This window comes from Alosa alosa, chromosome 13 (assembly GCF_017589495.1).
Source record: "Alosa alosa isolate M-15738 ecotype Scorff River chromosome 13, AALO_Geno_1.1, whole genome shotgun sequence".
In the NCBI taxonomy this organism is placed as follows: Eukaryota; Metazoa; Chordata; class Actinopteri; order Clupeiformes; family Clupeidae; genus Alosa; species Alosa alosa.
In genome coordinates, this window is record NC_063201.1 from 21,687,445 (window position 1) to 21,709,096 (window position 21,652).

The 21,652-nt window shown below is 43.0% G+C and overlaps 1 protein-coding gene across 2 annotated transcripts in view; it reads left to right on the forward strand.

Moving 5' to 3' along the window:
* The window catches only part of LOC125305611 (cytochrome b5 reductase 4), a 39,589-nt gene extending 18,830 nt beyond the window's left edge, over positions 1-20,759 (forward strand). For both annotated transcript variants that reach the window (XM_048260458.1, XM_048260459.1), the window contains exons 8-17: positions 873-930; positions 1,274-1,367; positions 1,449-1,481; positions 2,633-2,755; positions 3,458-3,598; positions 4,023-4,175; positions 7,703-7,853; positions 9,039-9,125; positions 17,067-17,228; positions 19,826-20,759. In XM_048260458.1, coding sequence (XP_048116415.1) covers positions 873-930; positions 1,274-1,367; positions 1,449-1,481; positions 2,633-2,755; positions 3,458-3,598; positions 4,023-4,175; positions 7,703-7,853; positions 9,039-9,125; positions 17,067-17,228; positions 19,826-19,880 — 1,057 coding nt within the window. In that variant the 3' untranslated portion in view covers positions 19,881-20,759. The remainder of the gene's footprint in view (positions 1-872; positions 931-1,273; positions 1,368-1,448; positions 1,482-2,632; positions 2,756-3,457; positions 3,599-4,022; positions 4,176-7,702; positions 7,854-9,038; positions 9,126-17,066; positions 17,229-19,825) is intronic.
* Positions 20,760-21,652: the final 893 nt, after the last annotated feature.

Consider the following 21,652-nt stretch of genomic DNA (forward strand, 5'->3'; position numbering starts at 1 on the left):
CGTATGCCTGTTTTTTGTTGGTTAGAACTACACTTGCCAGGACGTTCATGCACGTGCATAGATACAACGGTGCAAGATACAGTTTAGGCTACACCAAACCTAAGTAAGGGATAATGTATTGTCCGCCGGTAATTATCAGAAAATAAGTCCCGACGGAGAACAGAACCCCGACGTGCAGCGGAGCGGATTTTGCTACCGTTTCGTGTCTTCCGCTGACAAAATAAATAGTTCGCCACACAGATAGAACTTGACAGTTTCAGGTGTTGCATGGCAACGTCACTAGCTTACTTTCCCTTTCAATGAAATTCCATTGCAATAAGCGAACGGAATTCTTGCGGAGGGATATGAAAGACGTTAATCAACCCGTTGCCATTGACAGCGGTGATTATATACTTTGCCGGTGATTTATATAGATTTAATATAGGCCAGAACGTTGGGAAGGCCCATTTATGTGAATGGAACTTTCTGCAGCACTCTGAAGAGCCGTGTAATAAATATGTTTAATAAACAAAATCTTTGTGATAAATTAAATATTTGGGCAACAAGTTAACATATTGATGAATAAACCAACAGGTTCATGGTAATGAGTTTAACTTGCCACAGATGTTAGCCACATATCATCATCTCAGTTTCTGTCCACTAGTACTGTACATTTCTATGAATAACCTAATCTACCAAACCAAAAGAGCACATAAGTAAAATAAAGAAAGCACACATATATGGTCTTCGCTCATGGGTTAAAATGTTATCCTACACTAGCTAGCTCGCTAGTTTTAGACTAAAACTCGCGTAGTGCTGTGTAAACGATCGGTCCCTGTTTGGCTGGCGTTAATGAGTATTAAAGCTTAAAAGGCTGTCCTTGTGTGTGACAGGTACGACTGGTTCCAAACAGACACCACTGTTAATATTGTGGTCTACACCAAGAGAAAGGTAAGTGGCTCATGCATTTTAATTTCTGTAATAACCTGCTGGGGTGTCAGGTGCCATCTATCTACTCGGATATCTGAGGATACACACATTCAACACATTCAGACACGGCCATTCATCTCGCAGCTGCAGGCACACACATGCACGCGCACACACACACACACACACACACACACACACACTCCCCTTGGCAGTTCATTAGCTTCTCTCCATCCTATTACTCTGCTTTTTGCCTCCTAATTTTCTTCATCTGTCTGTGTGCCATTATCTATCTTTCTTTCTTTTTTCTTCCTTCTTTTCTTTCTCTCTTTCACTCTACTTTGTTCTCACTCTCTCCCTGTCTCAGATTCCTGCAGCAGGCAGCGCGGTTGTGGACCTGATAAATGGTGCTCTACGGATCGAGGTTGTTCTGGGAAAGATGTCTTATCTCCTGCATTGGCGTGAGTTTCCCAAACACACATACACACATACACACACACACACAGATCTGGAGCTCTGATTGAACTCTTTATTGTCGGCAGGTCTCCCACAAGAAGTGGAGGAGCATGTTAGCAGTAAGTAATAAGAGATACAAGTGTGTATGTGTGTGTGTGTGTGTGTGTGTGTGTGTGTGTGTGATGGTGCATAGCCAACACAATGAAGTGTCCATTTGCTCTCACAGGGCCTGTGGGACACAAGGAATGAGTGAGATCTCCAGAGATCATTTTTTAATTTGCAAAATTAAATGAAATGATCATGTTCATTTCTAAATGAACATGATGTTGAAGTTGTATTTCACAAGAAGAATTTCTTGTATATTGTATTCTCCTGTGGCCTTTGCCTTGTGTACCGTAAAATCTCAGTGCTCCGAGTAAGGCTACGTTTACACTGTCAGTTAAATGTGACCCAATTCCGATGGATTCCAATATTTCCAGATCGGTTTCAGGCCTCATTCATATGTGGAAATAAATCAGATATGAATCGGAAATGTGCCAATGCGACTGCAGTCTAAACTGGCAGATCTGATATTCCCTAGTGATTTTCATCTTGCATATCATTCGTCACAATTATTTTTGACATTTACATTACAGTACATACCCTACAATGTTGTTTTCAGTTTCACGTCAACGCACGACTGGCAGAACGGTGAAATTCAAATGAAAACCGAGATAGAAAAGCTGCAATAAAGGCTGGAGGCTCTACACTTTCTATTTCTTTAAAATAAAACCCATAGCCTATTTTGCGGACTTCTCAAGATACTTTGGAAATGAAAGTAAACAACTAGCCACTGAAATACCCTCTGGTGCGCATGCGGATTGTCGCAAGTGTACAAAAGGAATGAACCATGTATCTGATATGGGCCACTCTCAAACGTATGTAAACAGGTTGTCCAAAAAAATCGGATATAGGCGGAAAATCGGATGTGTGCAACAAGGCCTGCCGGTGTAAACGTAGCCTTAGTCAGCTTCAGGCTCATTGTTTGATTTGGGCTCCACTGTGCCAAACACGAATCGAGTCTGCTGAGATTTGTGAGTCAGAGAGAGAGCGACAAAGTGAGACGGCGTTTGTGTGTGTGTGTGTGTGTGTGTGTGTGTGTGTGTGTGTGTGTGTGCGTGTGACTGGCAAGGACCTTTCAGCATATTGTTCTGTATTTTTTTTTAATTGTGCAGTATGAAGAAAGCCTCTCAAAAATACACACCTGTGTATGTGTGTGTGTGTGTGTTAGTTCACACAGCCAGTGCGGTGGGGAAGATTCAGGTGGTGTTGTGGAAGAAGGCCAAGGCTAAGTGGTCAGAGCTGGGGGAACAGCTGGACGCCCATGACACATTTGAGCGCCAAAAAGACCGCGGTGAGTCAGTCCTGTCCAATGTCACACACACACACACATACGAACACTCAACACAGCATATTACCCTCTTCTGTGTTCAGTGCTGTGCTTGATGATATGAAATACTAAGAAGTCTATACATGACCGAGGCGATCACAAGGGGACAGAAACAAGCATAGAAATCCATTCTCCATCCGCAAAGAGTGTGAACGAAGCCATCCACAGACTGCAGAATGCTTTTCCTCTGATTAGGCAGTGCTGATGCTGTTATTGGCCGGCCTCAGATATCTTGAGCAGGCTCCTGTTATTGGCCAGCCTCGGATATCTTGAGCAGGCTCCTGTTGTTGGCCGGCCTCAGATATTTTGAGCAGGCTCGGCTCTGGGCACGGCTGAAGTGCCCTTGAGCAAGGCACCTCTGAGCGCCGCTGTTGTTGCAGGCAGCTCACTGCGCCGGGATTAGTGTGTGCTTCACCTCACTGTGTGTTCACTGTGTGCTGAGTGTGTTTCACTAATTCACGGATTGGGATAAATTCACGGGATCAAAAGAGTATATAAACTTTATACTTGTTATTGGCCGGCCTCGGATATCTTGAGCAGGCACCAGTTTGTCACAGGGTTTGTGTGTTGTCACGGCTTTTTTACGAGTCACCAGGTGCAGATGCCTCAGGTTGTTGTTCTTTGTGTCTGACTTTCTCTTCTTCCTCTGACTGATCCTAAACGCAGAGATCTGCTACCGCAAGTGTGTGCTCCTCGCCAAGACGGACGTGACGCACGACACCAAGCTCTTCTGCTTACAGCTGCCCCCGGGGACGCACATGCACGTGCCCGTGGGCAGACACGTCTACCTCCGAGCCTCGGTCCAAGGTAAGCAGCCTACCCTGAGTATCGCACAGCAGGATAAGATTGACACATCATTACCAGGGTTTAAACTTAGTGACCCAGTAGTGACCCAGCATGTCATCATGGGTGGCCTATATTTAAAGGTGGATTATAACCAGGGGAGTGGGGGGAACGGGGAGGAACGCAGTTCCGCCACCTCAGATAAATGAATAAATATATATATGTTCTTTCATACCAACGATATAATGCGATGATATAGTTAATTTTTCGCGTGTACAGAGGTGACCAAGAAGCTAGCAATTCTTGTCCAAAAAGTATTGCTATACCACGATACTCAATATGTTGTCCAACGGTGAGTCATTTTTCCCTGTTGCATCGACACTGGATTTTAGAGTTCCCCCACCTGCCAAATTCTACTTTAACCACTGATTATAACGCCCCTCTACAGACAGTGAGGTGGTGAAGCCCTACACTCCAGTGGACCACACCCTGCTGCCGGACTGCTCAGCCACTGCAGGAGATGGGGCTCACAGGCTCTTCCTCATGATCAAAGTTTACCCCAACGGCGTGCTCAGCTCACATCTAGACAGCCTCAGTATAGGTGAGTGGGGTGCGTGGTTGCATTAGCTTTTTGTGTGTGTGTGTGTGTGTGTGCGCGAGTGAGTGCACCTGTGTGCGTCGGCGGCGGCATTGTTCGGAGGCATCGAAAGAGAAAAACACCTAATTGGAAACCTTTTTGCACAGAGCCACCGGCTAAAAGGCCAGAGCAGGTTTCATAAGCTTGTGCGCGTGTGTGTGTGTGTGTGTGTGTGTGTGTGTGAAATTACCTTCCTGCCTGTAGTGGGCCTGTTTGTTGCCTGTCCCCCACAACCACCACCCGCCCCCACCCCCACCGCAGCTCGTTAACCCCACACATGGCCGTGCCTGACTTCCAGGCATTTTCACTACAGCAGGAAAAAGGCAAAAAGGGGACGGTTAGTGTCACAGCGGCTAAGTTAATTAGCTTGGTAGCCTATACAGGGAGAAATCAGCAAGACCTGACCTTAAACTAAGTCATGTGGGAATACACAAACAGATTTCTCGGTTCCTTTGACTGTGAGGTGGCCGCTGTGTTCCCGTAGCTGAGGTGATCTGACCTACAATAGCGGATGAAGGTTTTAAAGAAGCTCTATGCAGGTCTGGTTATTCCTTCGCTGTTTCTGGGTTTTCGTCCGGATTTGGGCTCCCATTTTTCACTACACAGCTCCCCCTGCAGCTTCGGTAGCAAGTGACTGCTACGCTAAACCCCCACTAGCTAGCGAGCTAGCCATCAAGAAACCAAGCTAAACACATACAGGGCTCACAATAAAACAGTCGAGCAAACACATTGTTCAAGAGACTATCAAACCACATTACAAAAACGAAGTTCACTCAAGGGTAGGCTACTTACAATTACAACAGCAGCAAAGCCAAGTCGAAGTTCGTTTTGTAGTCTTCTTAGAAACTACAATCTGACTACATTTTCGAGGCGCGATTAGATACTTCCACTGAGTCACATCCGGATGTGTTCGTACCGCGACCAGAAAGTTGCATATTCGTTTTTTCCGCGGAGAAGCACTAGGGGGAGACGAAGCACCCACCAAACGACCCAAAAAGTGTTGTAGAACCATCAGAACGACTCTCAACCTGCATAATTAAGGTAAATTTTCCTAAAATTGTTGCATAGGGCTTCTTTAAATGGGAGTACAGTGGCCTTGGCGTTCACTCCTGTAGTTTTGTTTGAGATAAAATAGTTTTACTGTAATAACATGGTGCACTTGTTGAAAAAGTAATTGAATTTACTCGAGATATTCACAGAAAACTGTCTCCAGCCACCTACAGGCCAGTTGGTGTATAGTAACATAAATTAATTTATTGTGTAGCCCCCCATGAACGGAATTCCACGAAACTTGGTGTGCATTCAGAGGGTGTCATAATGATCCTACACTTCCAATTTCGTGCAGTTTTGACTATGTTAGGTCACAGATACCTGCGATTACAACACCTCATTTTTACTTTTTTGTGTTTAACTAGGTGGCGCTATACATGAAATGAGTGGTTTTAGAATGGGTTGATATGGCCCCTTGAGATCAACATACAAAAAAAAATGGTCCTCCTAAACCCTACGGTTCTCGAGATATTCACAGAAAACTGTCTGCCCTACCCTCCTTTCGGGGGTCCAGTCCAGCGGGGGGGCTACAAATAAAAACGAAAAACGATGGTTCCATGCTATCCATGTGGGGTTACATGCCCACCAAGTTTCGTGTACCCCGGTCTTTCAGTGTCCCGGGAATCCTTGACGGAAATCTGGACATGCGAAAAAGGCCAAAAAAAAAAAAAAAAAAAATCGGACTAAACCTATATGACCGCCGCTTCACTGCGCGGCGGTCATAATTACTGTCTTTGAATTGTAAGGCATCACACTACGTTTACATTACTTTCACCAAAATAACAGGAAATATGGATTTGGTGGTCTCAATAGATCTTCATGTGTTCAATGCAGCTCATTAAATGGCAGGAGGTGATGTGGTATGGCATAATGACTGAGCTAGGTTTAAGGCTAACGAAAGAACAATATAATGGTTGCAGTTATGGCTCATGGGACAATGTAGGCCCCAAAGGCCAAAGGTCACTCACAACTTAATATAGTAAAATATAGCCTTAAAATAGTGAAATTGTATGTTGACTTTAAATGGTTCTCATCATTGCTGGTTGCCTTTCCTTCCACTTACAGTGGTGTAGACTTAATGCAAATAGTTTAAGAACTAGATGTACCGCAGAGCGGTACAAAATATGACCGCCGCCCAGTCCAGCACATTTTTTCCACAAAAAGAAATCACGCTGAAAGGCCTGAAACTGTCTCACTAAATTGCATTATCCACACTCAATTCTCACTGGTATCTGCTAGACAACAAGTACCAAAACATGATTAGTTCATAGATTTCACATGTAAAATTCATTTTATACAACCCCACCTCCATCTTGCCTGTTCATAATTCTGAGAAATTCTTGATTGTGTGTGTGTGTGTGTGTGTGTGCCTGCGTATGTGCCTGTGCATGCAAGCGTACATATGTCTACTGTGTGAGTATGTGTCATACGGATGATTACTGTGAATGTGTGTGTGTGTGTGTGTATCTGTTTGTGCACATGTGTGCACATGAAATGGGTTAACATGACCCACGCTTCGCTGCGCGGCGGTCATAATAATGGCTACGATCTTTGTCTATAAAAGGAACATTTTAGTTATTCTCACTGCTTTAAATGAGAAGTATAGCCTAACCATGTTAGATCTGTTGCATGAATGGCAGAGATAACTCAAATTCCCTTTATACAGTCATTTAAAGGCAATCAAATTCCAGGACCAGCATAGATAACTTTTTTAATTCTTGGATAATCTTCTCTGGTGCCAATTGAGCATTTCTCAATTTTGGATTAAAAAGCAAAGTAACTTCAGTTACTGAGAATTGTACCAAGTAAAATATTACTGAAATTGTATTGGTAATGCCTTACATTACTGCATTACAGCAAAAAGCAATGCATTACTGTAATTACATTACTTTTTTAATGCATTACTCCCAACACTGGCCCTCATGGACAGTAGCTCCGTGATGTCTGCATCTTTCCAGGCCGAAAGAAACGTCACTGACACACCCTCTCACTAGGTGTGAATTTTGTCCGCATGTTCTACGCTACGTTCAGACACAGTACATGTCCGGAAATACTAGGGGAGTAGTAGAACAACCGGCTAAATTCGGACTTCCATATGACCGGTTATGTTATATAACCTCTCTTTTGTGCTCCAGTAGCGGTCATTACATAATAATTTGAGATTAAAATGCATCCATAGAGATTTAGTACTCACCAGTCACTGATACATTCCATAGACATGCCACCACACACACATTGACACACAGGATATTAACACACAAATGCAAGAAATGATCAAACTTTTTAATGTGTGTGTGTGTGTGTGTTTATCCTGGTACCCCTGACCTGTACTAATCCCTCCACAGGTCAGCCCAGTATAAACTGAAAAGATGCAAGATTAAGACCCCCTCATCTTCCCTGTTATCATTACTTTGTAACTTTGTTTGTGCTCGTCCTGCCAGGTGACTCCCTGGCGGTGAGCAGCCCTGAGGGTCCCTTCAGCCTGCGTCTCCTGCGTGGCATCACCCAGCTGTACCTGCTGGCGGCGGGGACGGGCTTCACGCCCATGGCGCGACTCGTCCACGCGGCCCTGACCGACCTGCCCACGCTCAGGTGAGACAGCGCCCACTCATCGGTGTTTTTCAACCCTCTTCGACACCGCACATTAGAACTACAGGATGTCCTCGGAGACACGGGTCAGCATGACTTCCTGTGTTATTGTATTGTTGGAATATTGGTCTTCAGACTCAGTTTTGCCTGCAGTGACCGTGCGATGTCAAACTCATGTTTTTTCTCGCAGTGGATTTTCCCTTAAAAGCACCATGCAGACTCACCCAATCAGAATTCAGAATTCCATCCATTTGTCTTTGGCCAGTTATGTTTAGAGTTCTGCAGAAGAGTTCCTCCTGTTGGGTTCCACCATGGTGCAAAGTAGACTTAAGAACCATAGACAGTGCATCAGAAAAGTTCCTGTTTTCTTTGGCCCCTGCCACAGTAGACAAGCAGACAGGTCAGGAGAGGTCAATAACTTTGCTGCTGTGGGAATCAAAGTCGCTTTTATTTCTGTATTGTATGAAAAGCATTGAGACGGATATCGGCTGACGATGTGACCAGCACGGTCTCCAAAGATGTTTTTCAGATATCTGAACTAAGTGAACATACTCTCTCTCTAGTCATTGTTGTTGAATTTATGTTGTAAGCTCTGTTGATACCCTTTAGTGAACTGTTACAGACACTTTAATGGCATCTTAGGATTGTGTCATCACCAAACATTAGTAAACATGACCCTAGTAGTTTCCAAATGAGCTTACACGACTGCTAGAAAATAAAAAAGCTCCGCCTGTGTGTGCAGAGGATTAGCAAATAAAAGTGAAATCTGTCCGATGCCTTTTTGAAGCCTGGCGTTTACCTAGGTCTTTTATCCCAGCAGTCTGAGGCATTTCTTCAGTGCTCTGTTTTTTTTCCCCTCTCATTATATTTCTTTGTCACCACATGTTCCATAATACGCCTTGTGGATGTGTCTTCCAGTGGTGTGCCTTAATATAGGATGTGTAATTTAACGAGGTGTCAGACTGCGGGCTTGCTGTTATTTAATTGTCCATAGCCATCCTTGTTATGTATGATTTGGGGTGGGAATATCCTTAGGCTCTGGCTCTGAGAAACGACTATCAGGTTGGCATTTTACTGGACAGTAGTACTGTTGTTGCTATGACAACAACAAGTGTGTGGCGAAATGTTAGCGTAGCCCCCCCGGCAACACAAAAATAAAATAACTTCAATCATGCATGTGATCCACAGGAAAACCCAGCTGATGTTTTTCAACCGTCAGGAGAGAGACATCCTCTGGCACTCGCTACTGGACCAACTGGCTGCCAAAGACCCCAGGTGGGTTTGGTTGTGTGTGTGTGTGTGTGTGTGTGTGTGTGTGTGTGTGTGTGTGTGTGTGTGTGTGTGTGTGTGTGCGATTAGTCTTGTGTGTGTGTGTGGTATACGCTATAGCCCCAAACAGTGGAACAGCTTCCCAAATAGCATTTTTAAAACCAGTAATATTGTTCAAAACAGCATCAAACCTCGTCCGTAGCTTGCTCAGGGTCCCTACACATAAAACGAAGCACCAGTGGTCTCTGGTATAAGTGATATCACACTCTGCCAAGGCTTTGAACCGGTTCATGGAACGAAAACCAGAAACTTTTGCCATTTTGCTAGGAACAAAAACAAAACCAGAATGATTTTTTATGTTCCGGAACAGAAACGATTTTTTAAAATAGTGGTAACCGGTTAATACCGGTTCTTTTTTTGTTTCTGGGAAGGTTTGTGTCTTCAATGAAATGGTGAGGGTCACCTCCTGTCATTTAATGAATGCATGGAGAGTGCAGACAGACAGAGCTTGCCACTAGCAGGCAATCAAAAGGCCTATTAAGTCTCCAAATCTCAATGATTTCATTTCACCTGTTTTCTCTTTTTACTAGGCTGGGATAAACATTGTTGGAAAAAAGTAGCATTAACGTTAAGGCTACAGCTTTAATTTATTTAGAAAAACGTAATAGTCCTCATTTTGGCATTTTAGATAATGGGAAGGCATCCAAGAATCCAATATTACAGTACCCACCAAAAATATACTGTATATATGACAGCATTTTTTTTGTTTGACCAGGAAATTATTCAGGCTAAAAGGTATAGGAAGATACTGGTGCAGCTTGTATAAAGCAGAGGCCTAGTATTTTATTGGGGGCCAAGCAGCGAAGCTGCGAAGGCACCCATTGAGTTACTAGCTTTTCCTATTATTATTATTACACATTCGCCATTGTAGTCTATGGCCCATAGAACGCCTGGCTAAAAAGTGCTGAAATTTGGCAAAAAGTTTCGGGACACTCCACTGACCACTCACGCTCATTTACGGACCTCCAAACCCAGCCGTCTAGCGCCACCAACAGGTCAAAATCTGGCCGAAAATTGAACCACTGGGTCTAAAGTTATGAAATTCGGTAGACTGATTCAGCACTGTCCCATGATCACTCTCACCAATTTACCGAGCTCTATGCCCAACACTCTAGCACCACCAATGGGTCGAACCTGGATTGCATTCACGCATGTGACCATTGAATGGTGCGTCTGATTTTCACAAATCAGGCACTGTTGGAATCTCTGGACTGACCTGAGTTCAATGACTCCTATTACGTCACTTTCCGCAATATTGGACCTCCGCCATATTGGATTTAGTCCAAACTCTACGAAAAGTTTCAGCGCTTACAAATTTCATCCGATTTTCACGGAACTTGGCGGAGATGATCTTCTGCCTGAGCCGCACAAACGATACTTGCCAGATTTTTCAATTTAATTTTTGTTTGCCTGTAACAGCCAATCAAATACGGCGACGAAGCCGCCAAACAGGAAGTGGACTAACATCTCCGTGACACTTTGAGTTAACATAACAAAACTCAATACCATTAGTCAGGACACTGTCCCAATCACTCACAGCAATTTTCATGGATATACATTGAACACACTAGCGCCACCATCAGTTCAATGCTGCACATGCATTCATACGCGTGATCCTTGACTCTCTTTTGTCTGATTTTCACAATTCAGGTAGCGTCTGAATCCTTGGACCATCCCGAGTTCATCAACCCCTATCCCGTCACTTTCTGCCATATTGGATCTCCGCCATATTGGATTTAAACTCTATGAAAAGTTTCAGCGGTTACAAATTTCATCCGATTTTTAAGGAACTTGGCGGAGATGATCTTCTGACCGAGCCGCACAAACAATACTTGTCAAATTTTTTAATTTCAAGTTTATTTGCCCGTGAAAGCCAATCACACATGGCTATGAAGCCGCCTATCTGGAAGTGGGCTAACATCTCGGCTACGCTTTAACGTATGAAGTCCAAACTTGGTACAGGGACTTGGTATCTGATTGTGAGGACGCACTAGGAAATTGGCATCATTTGGCCTCTATAGGGGGCACTGCAATACAGGAAGTGAGCTTGTATCTCAGCAACGCTTTGATGTACAAAGTCCAAACTTGGTATAAGGACCTGTTACCATATTGTGATGACGCACTAGGAAATTCGCATCATTTGGCCTCTATAGGGGGCGCTGCAATACAGGAAGTGAACTCGGATCTCAGTAACGCTTTGATGTATGAAGTCCAAACTTGGTATAGAGATAGGGTTGGGTATCGTTTGGGTTTTATCCGATACCGGTGCTAAATCGATACTTTTAAAACGGTGCCGGTGCCGAAACGGTGCCTGAACCAGTACTTTGTTTTTAAAATGTTTTAAATTAAAATGGTCTAAAGCATGAATGAGTATTTTATTGATGAGACAAATTTGAACATGAAATTGAACTGTTATATGCAATTTACTATCAATATCTCATTGCTCCTACGAATAATACATTTAAACGTTAAAACAGCTTGCCATGCATGCACACACAATGGTGAGCTCTGCTTTCAAGTTTACCCAGTGTAGGTGGTTTGCCATAATGTATGTTAAAACCGCTTGCCAACTAACTGCCAGCAAGCTAATCTAACAGGGACTCTATTTTCCAGTTAATTAAGTGTGTTTCCAAATGCTTCAAGAAATTTCATGTCTTAACCCATAACACGCAGTAGTTTTGAACATGTTAGGCTACATGTCGGTGTTGAAGTGTTTAGATTCCCAGCGCTAGCCTAGTAGGCATTTTAACAGCAACTATGGCTATGCGCTAACACCAGTCAGCTGAGTTTAATTAGCGATAACGTAGCCTACGGAGATGGTTTCGTAGCCTCTTTGACAGCTCAGTGACATCAGGTATGTAACCTACATATTTATGTTTTTGCCAGCTAACTTTTAACATGATCTTCATATTCATTGTGATGCTATATGGGCCTCATGCACATGAAAGATTAATATCATGCCATTATGTTGTTTAACACCGTGAAATAAAGTTTTCACCTTACAACTTTGCTGATAACATTTCAAATAAATGTCAGTTAGCGCATTAGCAAGGATATTGTGTAATGTATAGGCTAGCCTACTGTTGATAGACTATACATAGCCTTTTGCTTGTGTGTACTTAGGCCCACTGCTAGATTTTGACAGGAGCTCGCGATATCGCTTTAAAGTAAGCTACTTGGGCTCATGCAAGCTGTCAAACACTGTCCACTCGCCTATGTGGTGCACCCCTCTGGTTTATACATCCAGTGTTTATCATATGTTAGCTAACTGTATCTGGATGTGTTGCTATCAGAGCAAGGCATGACATGCAGTGATGCCTTGTATAAAAAAAAAATAAAAAAAAAAAAACGCTATTTAAGCACCGAAATGAGGCACCCGAAATCCACGTTGTTATTCGATGCAGTTACTACCGTTTGTGTCGGCACCGGTGCCATATTAGAACCGTGTTTCGGTGCCCAACCCTATATAGAGACTTGGTACCTGATTGTGGGGATGCACTAGGAAATTGGCTTTATTTGGCCTCTATAGGGGGCGCTGCAATACAGGAAGTGAGCTTGTATCTCAGCAACGCTTGGATGTATGAAGTCCAAACTTGATACAGGGACATAGTAGCTGATTGTGAGGACATGCAAGGAAAGTGGTCTCATTTGGCCTCTAGGGGTGCTGTAATAGACAAATTGAGCTCACATCTAAGCAACTCTTTGGTGTATGAAGTCCATTTTCGCCTCTAGGGGCAGTATAACAAAGTAAATGAGCTTATTTCTCAGCCATTCTTTATCCAATTGCAATCAGACTTGCTGTGAGTGCTTGCTCATGCCATTGCAACGGCATTCCTTCCTATAGCGCACTGCTTGGCCCCCACATTGCTGCTTGCAGCTATATTTATGTTTGCTGTAGGATAGAGTCTAAAAGCCAATATTGTGACTATTAATAGCCAGTTTGAAAGCATACATATATTTTTGTCTGACAGCTGACATGGAACGTTTTTAACCAGTTCAGGAACAATATTTTTTTGTTCTAACCGGTTCGGGAATGTCAGTTTTGGGGTGGGAACCAAAACCGGAAACGTTAAAATACTGTTTCTGTTCAGAACAACCCAATTGGCAAAAATTCTGGTTCAAAGCCCTGCACTCTGCCACTCTGTGTCTGTTTGCATGGACAGCAGGGCAGCTTGAATTTTTTTTGGAGCCTCGTCCAATATATCTTAGGGTCACACAAAGGGACTTCTATACCAAATTTCAAGCGTTTAGGAGGTTGTTTAGGTGGCCTCTGAATTAGCTGTTAATTGTGTGGGCAGGCAGGTCACCCATTTTGAGTTCTTTCAAAAGTCCACTTCCTATTTGAGATATTTTTGGCCAACCCTTCTAGGATGTCTTAGGATAGCCCAAGGGACATTTGTAACCTCTGTTGCTCTCTGGCCTGAGCCTTGGTTCTGTAAGCTACTAGTGACACATCCCCAATCCATAGACTCTATTAATTAGTTTCCGGAAGAATCTGTTCCAAGGTCTGACCCCTTAAATTGCGGTGTCTGTGTCTGTGTCTCTGTGTGTGTGTGTCTGTTTCTCTGTCTGAAGCTTATTAGAGAGAGAACGGAGGGCCCTGGGAGTGGGCTATCTACCCGTCTCTTAGCACTGACATTCAGCTGGGCATAGGGGATTGCTGTGTGAATGAGAATTGCTATTGATATGTGGGTGAGTGGAGTTTGTTTGTGTTTGCATGGGAGAATGGGTGAAGGAGAGACATGTGGTTGTTTTTATTACACTTCTTTTGCTCATAGATTGAGTTTGCTTGTGGAAGTGCATATACCCAGTCTCCTGACAAGTGCACAGAAGTGCCGAGCAGGGACGGACTGGGACCAAAAATCGGCCCTGGCATATTTGGCCCAAGCGGCCGTCAAATTGGTCGGGCACACCTAATTAAATACAAAATCTTTGCATTACCTTTAAATATGCATATATTTTCAACTGTCATGGAGCAATAAAAGTGATGTAGGCCGCATTGGTTATCTCTCTGACTGGTCACAGGTAGGCATGGAGCATATGATCTCCATATTCAAGTAGGCTAACAAGCAATCATTAAAGAAGAGTTTCTGCTTGAATTCAAAGTATCATTTCAAATTATTCAATGGGCTACAGCAGCACCAAAAATTACTGAAGCCTATGTGTAAAGAGTTAAATTACCCAGATTTTCTTAGACATTAATGTAATTTATACCAGTTATCACTGTAGGACAACTGAAACAACACAAAATAAACAGGGCTGTTGCTGGAAATATTTTATTCCTGTAGGCTATACTACCTACCTACATTGCTGGTACATTTTGGAACAGTAGGCCTACAGCTACATGAACTATCTGTAGTGTCTTCCAGTAGCCTATCGTATAGGTTATATATATATATACTGTAGCTTAGTTGGCTTGTGCATGACGTGACATTTTGTAACCTACATTTCCGTCAGTCTACAGTCTTTAAGCCCTTCTTTACCATGATAACCCTTCCAAGATAGAACCTTCTCTACTTTGAGAGACCAACTGAACCACCACTCATGCCATCGATGTTGAATTTTGGGCGTCTGACGGAAACTGATCAATCTGACCAACAATTAATGTCGATTTGACACTATTTTACTGTCCGGGTTTGCAAATCATTCATTTAGAAAATTTAAGTTGCGCTATTTGTTATTATAATCACAGCTCGGCCATGTTATCATTAGGCTACCATATCATTACATTTTCGCAATTAATAAGTCATCATAATCATCATAGTCAGCATGGCATGTCACAGCCTACCTGCTCCACCACTGAGTTTTTAGGCTCATGTAGCCTCAACTAGGCTCACACTCTCCACCTGCTCACTGTCCCTTGCTCTGTATGCTTGCTTACATCCTCGTTCAAACTCAACGAACTTCAACATGTTGCTGACATATGCTAGCCTACTTGCAATATTGTATTTTTGAAGCCCGGCGAGGAGAGATGCTTATTGATGTCACAGGTGGGCTAGTTGAAACGTTCAACTTCTGTCAGAAAAAGACGTTGAGATTGGTGTAGCAACGTAGCATAGGCTGTTGTTAAAGTTAGCGATATTGGATAGAAATATAGACATAACGAGTTCATTTGATGAAGAATATGTGCAGTTTGAGCCATGTAGATCGACAAAAGGTGAAGCAAATAGGCATACTTTATCAGTACAGCAAAGGCTAATGTGAATAACTAATTAGTTTAATTAAATGCTCCTAAACTGGGCTGTTGCGTTTTGTCGAGTTCAGAGACAAACACAGTGTTTGACATGGTAATGGCGTCTTTTAAGAAACGCTCAGTGGCCTGACACACTAGCACAATGCCACAATCTGTAAGTAGCCTAGCTGCAGGTTAAAACATTTCAAACCAATTTTACAAATTAAAGCCTAGTCTATCTTACCCAAGTTTATTTATTACCTGGTTTGGTCCAACAAATATTCAGACTTATTCTAATAGTCTACTATGAAGTGTCCATTAGGCCTTCAGAAATGTCTGATAACTTCAGGCACAAAGAAAGAAAGAAAACTCATGTAGATTACTGAGGAGGAGAGGAGGGTCAGGCTGAAGCATGTTGCCAAACAGCGCAAGTGGGCCCAAGCCAAAAAGAAGAAATAATAAGTATTTTTTTGTAAAAATTAGTCATCTTGTAGTTTGTTTTCTTTATAAATCTCTGGTTTTAGGCAACTTCATACTCCATGGAAGCTATGCACTATTGGCAACAATGTCACTCGCGCCTGTTTTGCTATGAAACGGCCATTTCCCACTTCACGCGCCCTTCTCATCTTTTTCACCCCTGACCCGTTTTCATGCCTGTATGTTTGGCCTGTATGGCTTATTCAGAATGGAATGGATTGTGAATGAATCCGAATGAAGAAACGTAAGCCACTTACAACATAATATTATGTCCCTGCAGCAAAACTCAACGCATTTCTCTTTGAGTATGCCTCGCTCTCAGGGGTATGCATGGAGAAGTGACAAAAGATGACATTGAAGGCTGACTCATTATTTTTGCCATGGCAAGCATGCTTCATGTGTCTGTTCATCTCAAAGTCCCTGTTTTTTTGCTGTCATAGGCGAGCATCTGTGCGCATTTATCACCCGGAGAGAAGTCATACTCTTTTCTGATTGGCTGGTGGGGTGGCTATTAACTGTTATAGGGCCAACGAAAGTTGTACAACAAGCTGAACTAGTGAGCTTCTTTTTAAACGGAACTGCGTGTTTCCTTTGCTTTACAGTGGCAACTGGGTGATAAGCGGGATAACGGCCTTCGAGGTGTGTCCAGTTATATGGAATTAATGGACTCGGGCGTAGGCTGCGCGTCGGAGTTTTTTACCCCTCGCCCTCGTCCATTAATTCCGTATAACAGGACACCTCGGCGGCCGTTATCCCTTACTTAACGCATGCAACAAAGCATACCTGACAAATGCTCCGACTTTCCTCCAAACTTGCTCAAAGTTATTTCTCCTGTTTTTATTTTTACTTTACATCTTCAAGTTCCACGTTGCACTTTAGCTACACAATACAGCACAGCAGGCCCGGTGTGATGCGTGCGGGTGGAGGAGAAACTGTGCATGACACGTGTTGCGCAGATGACATTACAAATGACATTTTGTAGCCTAACTTGTATAACTTTGTACACATTTGTTACTTAGGCCTACTTTGCTAAAAAAAAATATATAAATATATATAATATTTCTCATTATGGCATAGCTTTAGCTCCCCACCCAAGTAGGCTAATGATTTAAAAAAAAAAAAAAAAAAAAAACACAAATGCTTGATCAAGGACCCGGCCCGGCCTGAGGATAGTGGCTGGAAATATCGGAATTCTGGAATATTCTCCTCTCACCCCCCTGTGTTCCTGTCCTCTTCAGGTTCGAGGTGGAGTATGTGCTCTCGGAGCCCTCTGATTCGTGGACAGGGCGGAGAGGGCGTGTCCAGACCTCCATGCTCACCGACCTCCTGGTTCGGCCCGAAGGCTCCAAATGCCTGGTTTGTGTGTGTGGACCCACGGCCTTCACGGAGCTAGCGGTGGGGTGAGTGACCGTACACCTCTTTCACATGTACACATACACATTACATGTACACTATGTCCTCTGCCAGTGACAGGGCTCCAGAGTGCGACCTAATTTTTCAAAAAGTGCGACTAAAAAAAGTGCGACCTGCTATTCGAGAGAGGAAAAAGTGTCATTGAAACTCTACCTTTGGTTCAATAACAGACACAGGTTGCACCAAACTGAATAGTTTCAACGTAAAACCAGAGAATCGGTAGACGGGCTCTGGTAACAGAAGTTATGACTTAAATTACACCCCCCTCTCCCTAGGTGTAAGGTCCGTCGTAGGTAATTTGTTAACATGGTTTTCTCATTTATATTGTGGGGATGTTAAATTTAACAAAGTACAAGTCGAGAAGAGTTACATCCGCGACCGATTACACACATTTAATTTAGCTACTTCAGCAGTGTTTGAATGATGTTTGTATTTACTGGAAATCATGGACCTAGCAGTATACAACAAATAGGCTACCAAACATCTATCATTACCACACAAAGCATACATTTCATTGCTGTGGATTGAGCTGTTATCAGAGATTTCATTAGCCATAGGCCTACTTGAAAGAGTGTTAACGTTACCATTACCTTCACTAACGTTAACGTTATCCACTGCGGTAGCCTATACGTTAGGCCAAGTGGTGGTTGAAATATTCCCAAAGCACATATAGGCATATATACAACAAAATAAAGTCTGTTATTTTCAAATACAGTGTTATTTTATTCCATACAACAAAGTAATTGCGGAGGAAGTCAAACCCAATGTGTCTTTATCATACAACATTACAGTGAACGTTAGGCTACCCAGAACACTGAACAGTTTTTTTTCCCCTGCGCCTGAATTACTAACACGCAAGTTCACCATCCTTCCTCCCCCTTCTTGTTCCGTGAACCTCTGGAGTTGTGAGTTAAGACTTTTTTTTTTTACTGTTCCTGTGGTGTTGAGCAACTACAATTCCTGTTAATCCTACAATTTTACAATATAATTTATGTAAAGTGAATAAATAATGAAAAATAAATAAAATGAAATCGCTAAAGTAAATCGTAAGTGGAAGTGCATCTGTCAATTCATTGAATGTTCAAAGTATTATGAATCTTTATTTAGAAAAAAAAATACACATTGGTTGGCCTGTTCATGATACATCAGCAATTACACATGTTTAGGGGAATAGGGCATATTAATATACCATGTAAGGTGGTATGTGCTAGAAATGGGTAAACCACTATCAGTGAGTCTGCCCGTGAGGTGGGGGCATCACCGCGCCAGGCAGTGTCCCACATTGTCCCTCAGAAACATACCCCTTGTCCCCCCTTGGGCTTATTAGCAGGTGGTCACCCTACCGCAGTTACATGCAGGGAGTAACCCGGTTTTCAACAGCAATATTCGTTTTGCGCGCGAGTTGTGTAAACTCATTCTGATGGCATCAATCAATTTAATCCGGTATTTGGCACAAACCGAATATCGCTGCTACATTTAAAGCCCGAATATTCCCTGCATGTATAACTGTGGTCATTGTGTACGGTGAATTGAATGGACACATTTAGATCGAGCATGGCAAGTCATTGCAATAGCCTATAATAATAGGCCTACCATTTCGTTACTGCATTAACCATAGTGATGTTCTTATTGAAAATTTAGAAATACTAAAATTAAAAAGTAAATTGCATTGTGGGACTGTCAAATGATTATTGCAATCATCATTGCAAAATCACATAAAAATCCCCCAGGCTACTTGGAACATCTCTTTAAATTGTGCTCAAATACATTTCTATGGAAGATGCTAGCATGGCGAGCTGGTTTAGCCAAGGCCTAAAGATCATGAAGGATAGTATGTAAGACATTGAGCCATGAGATGTGCAGTCTGAAGCCCTTAAAAGACGTGCACTGTTAATTTACTCACTGTTATTTTTATTTAATTCATCTTGAGATGTTTTAAGTTTAAATTTCAGCTCAGTGAAGCACTTAAAGCACCAACACTTCATTAAGTTACTTTTCTTGTAGAATTGTAATTCATAAGTCATAGGACAGTAATTAAGGAAAAAAGTGAACCTGCTGCAGTGTTAAATGTGATGTGGTTGAAAATTTCGGTGCACCTAACTTTTGTGCTGGTGCACCTAAGGAAAAAAAGTTAGGCGCACCAGTGCAACCAGTGCAAAAAGTTAGTCTGGAGCCCTGAGTGAAGGCCGTTTCTCAATGCTGCTAATTTAGTTGGTTATTGTATTTAACTGATGCTTTTTTCCCAAGCAACTTACAGAATATGATCATTACAATAGTTAAAATGAACAGTGACGGTGGTAATGGGGTCATACATGAGAGATCTGTTCTCTGTGTCCATAATAGTAATTCAGTGCGGTGTACTGTAGATATCCTCTATGTGTTTCTCCTGAGAGACTCTCGGGTTCTATGTAGTGAAATCAGCCCCTTTGGCGCTATTCAGTGTGAGAAGATCTAATTGAATTAGGTTGTCTGAACAAATTGTTGTCTTCTCCCTCTGCTTTCTCGATTTCATCTTCCTTATCCCCCCCCCTTCTCTTTAATCTCTCTCTTTCTCTCTCTTCAATCTCTCTCTCTCGCTTGCTAGGTTGGTAAAAGACCTGGGCTTCAGTGACGAAGAGATCCATGCCTTTCAGGGCTGAGACGTGTGTGTGTGTGTGTGTGTGTGTGGCTGAAAGAAAGATGAGAGGGAGAGAGGCAAATAAGAAGCTTGTAAATGCTAATGAATGATTATACTCTGTACGATTTCTGGACTATGCACAAAGCAGTGAAATGGGCCTTCACATAGCATCTGCTCTTTCATTACCAAGTCTTTCTTCCAATCACAGACTTCCACAGCCCTGCCATCAACAGGCACACACCAGATAGCTTGAGTGTGTGCCAGATAGTGCGTGCGTGCGTGCGTGACTGTAAGGGCAAGCAACCCTATTTCTATTTCATTATGTATGTGTGAGAGAGAGAGAGAGAGAGCAAAGAAAGGAAGAAAAAAACATCTTTCAACCCCATGACGACCAGGGAGCTCCTCTCTCTCCCTCTCTTCCTCTCTCTATCTATCTTTCTTTCTGGGTGTATGTGTGTGTGTCTCTCTGTCTGTTTAGTATTCCCCTCCAGCAACGCTCTGCCTCCCCCCATGCTTGCTCCAGTCTCCTCAAATATTCAGATATTCAGACGTTGTCGTATATATGAGGATTTCTTCATTTTTACCCTTCTGCTTGGCTTTTTTCCCCCTCCCAACTTACTGACATCTCCGTTCATAAAAGAGTAAGAGGCCGCAGAGATGTCTGTTGATTTTTTTATTTTTTTTATCTAGCACCTGCAAAAGGCATGCAGATGAGACGGGTAGCTCTCTCTCTCTCTCGCTGAACCCCTCTTCCCACACACACACACACACACACACACACACACACTCCTTTGAACTAACTTTCATAAACACATCCCCTTATATTATTACTATTATTATTTTTATTTTTTTATCTAATCTATTTTAGACCTGCTGCTCGGAGCGTCATTGACAGACTGTCGGGGGAGGGAGGGAGGGAGGGAGGGAGGCAGGAGACCGAGTGAGGGATGGAGACCTCTGCTCCGCTCAATCTATACAAGGCCAGACTGCACTGCATAGGGTTGTGAATGGAGTCCGATACTCCCCGTCTCATAAAGTGTCCTACTGAGGGTCCTGCTAAGGGTCCTACTGAGGGTCCTGCTAAGGGTCCTGCTGAGGGTCCTGCTGAGGGTCCTACTGAGGGTCCTGCTGAGGGTTTTGGTGCTCGCTCTGGTCTGTCTGCTGCTGATCCACTAAACTGCATCAGGAGTCCTATTTCTACTGCTCACTGTTGGATACGCACAACAAGGGTCAAGGAGACCCAGGGGACACAGAGCAGGTGACCGCTGGGGACCGGTGAAGTGGCTCGGAACAGATTACACACCTGGAGGGGAAAAAACACCGGCTCAAATCCCCAGCTGTTGCCACCGGTCAGTGGAGACCGCAAGTGCAAAAAAACGAATGAATGGCACCTTTAGTGTCCCACATAAACATGACTGTTACTGCCAAAGTCTGATTCTAGCTAAAGAAAAAAAATCGCTCTGATCTGATGCAACTGCGGTAGTCTGCCTATTAAATTTCTGTGTGATCTTGGCAACAACTTTTATAGCTGTGGTAATCATGTAGTCCTACTGTTGTCACTGCCAGGATGACTGAAAGCCTGGATACATCAGGCCGACTGTGCAATGGCAAAATAACCGTGTTCGGAAATGGCTCTTATAAAAATAAGTGCTGTTGTGTGCCAGTCTGAAAATCTATTGTAGGTTTTATGACTTGCATTCTTGGGAAGTCTGACTTGTCCCGTGCTTGAACCTGATGTACACTTGACAAGGATATTTTTGTTAATGGTTTTATGTTTCTTTATTCTGTATTGTG